Source organism: Verruconis gallopava, assembly GCF_000836295.1.
Source record: "Verruconis gallopava strain CBS 43764 unplaced genomic scaffold supercont1.1, whole genome shotgun sequence".
Lineage (NCBI taxonomy): Eukaryota > Fungi > Ascomycota > Dothideomycetes > Venturiales > Sympoventuriaceae > Verruconis > Verruconis gallopava.
Genome location: NW_015622137.1, coordinates 995,931 through 1,002,662, shown reverse-complemented (window position 1 = coordinate 1,002,662; position 6,732 = coordinate 995,931). Strand labels below are relative to the sequence as shown.

Below are 6,732 nucleotides of genomic sequence, written 5' to 3'. Positions count from 1 at the left end.
TTCCTTCCATCCAAACACACGTGCCTCTCCGATCTACGGACAGCCTTGCACTGCGCTGTCAAATTTGTGCTAATCATGTCGCTTATTCGAGATTGTCACATGTATTACCCGTACAGTCGACAGCCAGGAAGTATTCTGCAGCTCAGACAGGAAGGAGTAACTAGAGCCATATTATACTTGACTTTGGCCGAACCTTACCGATCTCTGCGCAGCTTTCGGCCTAGCAGGCTCGTTTTCCTTAGTGCGTAACAAAAGTTGATGCTCAGGAGTTTCGAATTCTATGAGTCTCGTGCCAGCGTCACAAAGCGCTCTTGCAACGTAGCGTTCCCTTAGGTCGGAGAATCAAATGATCTTGTAAAGTGTGACGTGTGCTGCCTCATTTTTTGGGCTACGACATGAAATGAGGCCAGACTGTTCAGAACATCTCAAAGTTGTCACAAGAAAACTCTCAAAAAGATTTGTTAGACATCCTAACATCAGGGACACCTTTTCTTTTTCGATTCCTGGTTGTACAACGGTAGGTTCATCTCCACATTTCTTGGTGTTGCTATTGAATGCCGATATTGCTTGCGAAGACTTGGAACGACACCGGACTGAATCCTGTTGTTTACTTGAACCTACTGAATTTAAAGTGGTAGCGTCTTTTGCGCCACGTAGAATCTCCTAGACATAGAGTTCAAGAGACAATATCTCGCGCGCTGAGTACAAACCCTGGCTATACTGGTATACGGCTGATCCAGGGGTAGGGATGAAGACTGGAAAGGGGGCTGAGCGTGTGAACGCTTGTTAACCTTGTGATCGACGGTCACATCGAATCGGGTCAATCAGTGAAGCAGAGAAGCCGACGTGTTGAAGAGCAGCGCCGTCTTGTGTATCTTGCCAGCTTATTTCAAGTCGTCAACCAGACACCAAGGATTTCCATCGCTCCGTTCGATAACGGCCTCTGTTTAGGGAATTCCTACGTGGAGATTGACTTTGTGGTGCCCGCCACTGTCAAAGACCAAGACAATAGCAGCATGTGGAGCAACAAGCGCTGACCGTGCCCTCTTCGTTCCTGTTTGATGAGAGATATCAGTAAGATAGAAAACTCCGGGCAGCATTGCAGTATGGTGAACCAATCTCAAGAAGCTGGTGTAGCCGAGTGGGTTGGTTACAGATCAGCTACGAACGGGCTACGTCGCAGGACAGAGTACCGTTGATAGTCAAGGTATTTACTGCAGCTCTTTGATGTAGGTCAAGACACAATGGTTCGAGACTAAGTCGTCTGAACATGCTCAAGAATACTTTTCATGGTCTCTTACTCTAGTCAAACGCTGCGCTCAACTTTGTCTTATTTCACTGAATTAACCGTGGGGCCGTTAATGCTTACTTAAACCCATTATGAGCATCAGATCTATATTTCGGCGTTAGGATCGGGAACACAAGTCGAAGTGCATCAAAATATGCCACTAGAACAGCTTTGTATGCAGCAAGGAACTGTTATATCCCTTACGATGCAGGCATTTCTAAGAAGACACACGAAACGATAGCAGTTCATCTTAGAATATACCGCTGTATCTCCTCTCCTTTGAATATGTTCATGTATGGTGTTTGTTATCACCATATAGATATCGACGCCCTCTTCGAGGAGCTTTGCGACGGATTCCGATGCAGATCGTGAGGACGGCAAGGATGACGATGCGTGGCTGCACGGTCGAACTCTCCCGTATTTTTTGAGTCTTCGTGGAAGATTACATATGCTTTTAGAACAAGCATTTAATTTCAGATTGTTCGAGCCCGGAACTTGGAGTCTGTGAGGTTTTACATTTGGCTAATAGCTTTAGCGGAAGGTGCTGAACGAGACGTCGTAGATGTGGAGAGTGAGGGCACGGACTGGGAACGCCAAGTCAGAAATGTGAGTTAGTCATTCGCAAGACGAACTTGAGACGTTCTGTCGTCAGAACACTACGCTGCCTATTTGCTACTTTACATGAAATTTTGTCATGAAGAAGCATCAATGACAAAAGTACTCTTCGCTCTTCTCCAATCTCCCATCCGCAGATGAGTCAAGATCGGTGAAAAGAAGTTGAGATTCGCGTCAGCCCGCGAAAGTGCAGTACGAGCGACACCGTGCTGCCATCATCGACTAGGACAAGCCTGTAGATGGGGCAACGAGTTCCAAATATTAAATGATGGCTGAAAATCTTGCCTCCTCTGAAGAGGCGTTCTAGCGATCAAACTAGAAAGAACAGATACTACACTTGATCTAAGCCATTCGGCAAAGAGATGCTGGGAGGAAAAGGAACTCATCCTGACCGGGTCAACGTGCCTTTTATACCCAGAGCAGAGTCTAATAAGTTAGGCAGCAAAAACTCGGCCATGGAACGGTGAGTGTTCTACCCAAAGAGGCAAATCTAATCACGTGATCAACCAAGGGCGTTCTTCTCCATGCACCGCCAACTCGTTGCCTGTTACCGCTCGTCGTGCATGAGCATGGCCATATGGAATCACTTGGAAACAGTCATCATTTACGGGCCATGCGAGTTCACGCAGTCTGTTCATCAAGCACTTAACTCAACATATGATGCATGGGCTGTGCGACTTGATCCCGTTGACGCAAGGAGTTGCGGAATCGCGCGACTGGAAATGTTTCCCTTTCTGAGAGTACGACGTGAACTGGAATTAGGAGGCAAGTATTGGTTCGAATCAAATTGAACCTCCACCCATGCGCGTCAAAATACGTGCTTTGATATTTTTGACTATCGTGCTCCGTCATTTTCCGTCACTTATCTTTTGCGTCGTATTCTTGCAATTGTAGGGATTATCGATTCAAAGGATCTAAAAGGGGGAGGGGAGACGGAGCAAGTCGACTGATGCACTCCTGGAGCTGATGTGGCGGCCTTGAGAGTCGCACTCGGTGCTGCCTGACGTCGTTGAGCAAGGTAGCGCTCACAAACTCTAATATGACATTTTCGCACTCAAGAACCGGAGGGGATGTAACCTGATTTATGTGGGCGTACGGTGTTGGGTGTTCATGGCCGCAAACAGCAGGAAACCAGCCATCAAGAACGTTGACATGAAATGAGGGTTTCAAGGAGTATATATGCTTGGCCCATATCTATCTCATGCTGAAATGAACGATAGACATGCCGTAGCAAAAGGAAAGGTCGTGGAAGAACTCCCATAGTTGAACAGGATGGAAATGAAGGAACGTACGGGCGATCCAAGTGCTACTTGATTCAAAAAAACCTATCTCGGTATCATTTCATGGTTCCGTAGAAGGCAAAACCGTGTTGCCTCCTGTCGAAACGATGAGCCCTTACGCCTTAGCTATGGCGAAGGGATTGTCTGTTGTTCGCGCCAAGAACGGTCGATGCTCACCAGGGCAGACGGCCAGTGTCAGTGGTTGCATTGTCATGTCACAGACCTCAGACTTTCCCTCAAAAAGGAGATCTGCTACCTCTCGAGGCTGAATACACTTGCTGGTAGTTGCGAGGCACAAGAAAAGGGAGAGAGGAAGCGCGCAAGGCTCGGGAGAGTTTCGCGGCCCCGAGGTTGCAAGCAGCCGACCAATCAGCGTGATACCGACAGGTCCGCTTTAACTCATGCAGACATGCACGCACCTCCCTCCATTCTTAGAAATCTACACAACCTCTCATCCACACACACCGCACACACAATATCCCTTTTCTCGCTACTTGCTCGCCTGCTTCCCTTCTTTCCGCTCCTTAATACCGTGGAAGCACGTTTGAGAATTCAAGGCACTTCTTTTTTTGTCGTACCTTTCCGTTCAGTTAAAACCGCTTTTTCAATTCTCTCCACTGTGTCATTCCAGCTGGATCTCCAGCACAGTTGCGTCCTTCGCTCTGTCTACTCTATTAGGAGAGCATATCTCGATAAGAGAACAGGAAGGTGGCGCAGCTGTGCACAAAAAGGGTATCTTTCTTGATTTGCTATCTATACGTAGTGTGCACGCTAAGACAACTCACAGACACGTACAGAAGAGACGACCAAAAGCTTGTTTCTCTTCTGCCAGTCCTCGGTCGCCTGCCAATCGCCATGCAGTATACTGTCAAACGGCCAGCCCTTGTCGCCCCTTCGCTTGAAGAGAATGCACAAAAATTTACAAAATAGTACAAGAACGCTATCACAAAGTGCCAGCCCGCCAAATTGGCAAAGTTGCCGATTCCTAAAATACAAATGATGCAACCAACAAGAAGTGAAAGGAAGAGCTTTGCTATTCAGGAAGCAGGCATCATAACACGCGAGTTGCTCGAACTAGCAGCGGCATTTGCTTGTTGTTGGGTTCGCCTCTGTTCCTCCTGAATCATCTTTGCTTGTGCTGCAGTCTGCTGGTCCTGATTTGGCGGCCTATTACTGCTGTACCCAAAGGCAATCCGGTATCGAATGTTCCAGTCGTCGAACGGGTCAGTACGGTAGATGTCTGTCTCTTCATCTGAATCGATGTCATAGGCGGCACGGTCTCGCTCTCGCTCCTCAGCTGCGGAAAGAGGCGGCGACATGAGTGGATGCGTGTAGCCGTCCTCTTCGAGCCTCTGCCTTTTCGATCGAGTGAAGTGCTCTTCATCATCCATGCCTGGTCGTTTTAGGCCGCGGCGATCGATGAACAAACGGCCACCACGACCAAGTCTCCTACGGTAGGAGGGTCTCCGAAGAGTCATGCCGTGTGTGCTTCCTGTCTCCACGGGCGGACTCTCGAAGCGGATCGGAAGTTTTGACTTGGCTTCTTTCTCGCTATACGGATTCGGTGTTCTGCCACCGTCAATCATGTTTACGTCCTCTCCCTCAGAAATGCTCTCAGGAGGCGTTGGCAGAAATTTGGTAACAGCATCACGAAAGGGATTCCGGCCCCCGTTGGCAGTTTCCAAAGGTGGGGTGATAGGCCGCCATGTTTGGTCAACCCAGTCATTATTCCAAGCGCGATGCTTGGACATGCTCTCTTGGATCATATGATCGATCTCAGCTTGCTTACGAGCCTTGTCTTCATGGAGCTGAACCAGATCAGACTCAGGAAAACGACCATCGGAGCGAGCACTAAGCGGAATCTTCGGTATAGCGCCTGGACCAATTGTGCCACGGTTGATGATAGCAGGGTCCAGACGCGGACGCGGCTTCGGTATTGGTTTCTGATTGATGAGATCGTCATCGTCGCCTTTGATGCCTAGCTGTCGCTTAGACATCTTGAGGGCGTGTCGCTTGTCGAAGATGGAACGTTCGAGCGAAATCTGCTCTCTGCGAGCCATCTCGCGCTGCTTGACAGAGTGCAAAAGCTGTCGCCCAAGCTCAAGTTCCATACGGAGCTTCTTGAGCTTCTCAATAATTTGCGCGTCACGGCCACGTGTCTTGCGAGCCTGCCGGACCTCACGGCGACGGAAGCAAACGTAGGGATCGGAGTCGTCTGTGTCGACATTTCGCTCGAACTTCAACGTCGGCATCAGTGGGTGGTTCTGCCTTTCCATCCTCCTTGACTTCCAGTGAGGATAGATGTCCTTCGCGAAGACTCTGGTCGCAGCATCGACTTCATCATCGAAAGATGCGACGAGCTCCTCTAATGAAAGAACCGGCGCGTTGTCTAATGCGGCAAAGGGCTGCTTTAGTGCTGAGATCTCTTCAAAGACGTTCATGACAACCTCGAACTGATCTTCAGTGCAGTGACTAGCAGCCTTCTTCTGCTTACTGTTGAGCTTCTTCAGGAAGACCTCATCCTCAGCCGTCATGCAATAAGGACAGCCACTAGTGTCCTCCACGGTTGACGAGAAGCGGATGTAGGTTTGCGGCTGCTGAAACCGCGGCACATAGTACTGATCATAATCGACGGTACTGACGTTGGTCTCAGGTGTCGGAATGAACAACTGTGTCTCGGTAGCGCCAGCTTGTGCCGCGGATATAACTGCTTGTAAGTGATGTTCCTATATAGTGTCAATGCCTAGGTCAGCAAAAGTCGTGATAATAGTGTGATAGCGTAATTCGTCTTTATAGAAATGTCACGTGACATATTCGAAACTCGCATAATGTGCAAGGTTAGATGGTGTAACTTACAATTTCTTCTGACTTCTCGACACCTGTCTCAACTTTTGGAATGTTTCTTTGAGCCTCCTCGTCGAGGATGTTGGTGTCAATCTCGTGCTCGCGGACTATGCGCAGGTTTTGCTTGACAGACAGCTTGCGCTGCCTAAAGCGCTGCGCCTGCTGTCGGGCCGTCATGATGCGATGACCCAATATAAATGATTATCTATGAAATATTGTGATGACTGCTCCGCACGCGGACGACAGCCAGTATGTCCGTGTGGTGAGCGTGGTGCAGCACGATATGTGGTGGGGCTTGGCGCGCAGTGCGCTGAGGGCAGGTGTGAGAAAAGTTTTGCTGGGGGTGTGGATAGGCGAGGGAAGGGCCAAGTGTCACGGTCGCAGCAGCAAAAGGGAGACGACCAGTCGCAGCTTCGTCGACGTGTTATAACCGCAACGCGCGCCCGAAAACTGATGAAAATTGAGGAGATGACGCAGGCGTGATGGAAGAACCATGGTCTTAAATTTGACGATGGTTCATGATGAGAAAGGTGGGTGTTTTGATGGAAGTTGTTGATGAGAGGCCTTGTCGGTGAGCGGGTGAAGGAGGATGGGGACGGGCGAGGGAGCGAGCAAGAGGAGAGTGAGAGAGACGGGCACAGCCAGAGAGGGAGTGAGGGGGCTCAGGCTCGCCCGCTTTGCGCGCTGGTGTGCTGGACCACTTTG

The 6,732-nt window shown here is 49.4% G+C and overlaps 1 protein-coding gene across 1 annotated transcript; it reads right to left on the bottom strand.

Moving 5' to 3' along the window:
- Positions 1 to 3,901: 3,901 nt before the first annotated feature.
- Positions 3,902 to 6,619, bottom strand: PV09_00376 (uncharacterized protein). Its single transcript, XM_016353111.1, has 2 exons — positions 6,040 to 6,619; positions 3,902 to 5,909 (listed from the first exon to the last, which is right to left on the bottom strand). The coding sequence occupies exons 1-2, from the start codon at positions 6,202 to 6,204 to the stop codon at positions 4,221 to 4,223; spliced, it is 1,854 nt and encodes a 617-aa protein (XP_016219368.1). The 5' UTR covers positions 6,205 to 6,619; the 3' UTR covers positions 3,902 to 4,220.
- Positions 6,620 to 6,732: the final 113 nt, after the last annotated feature.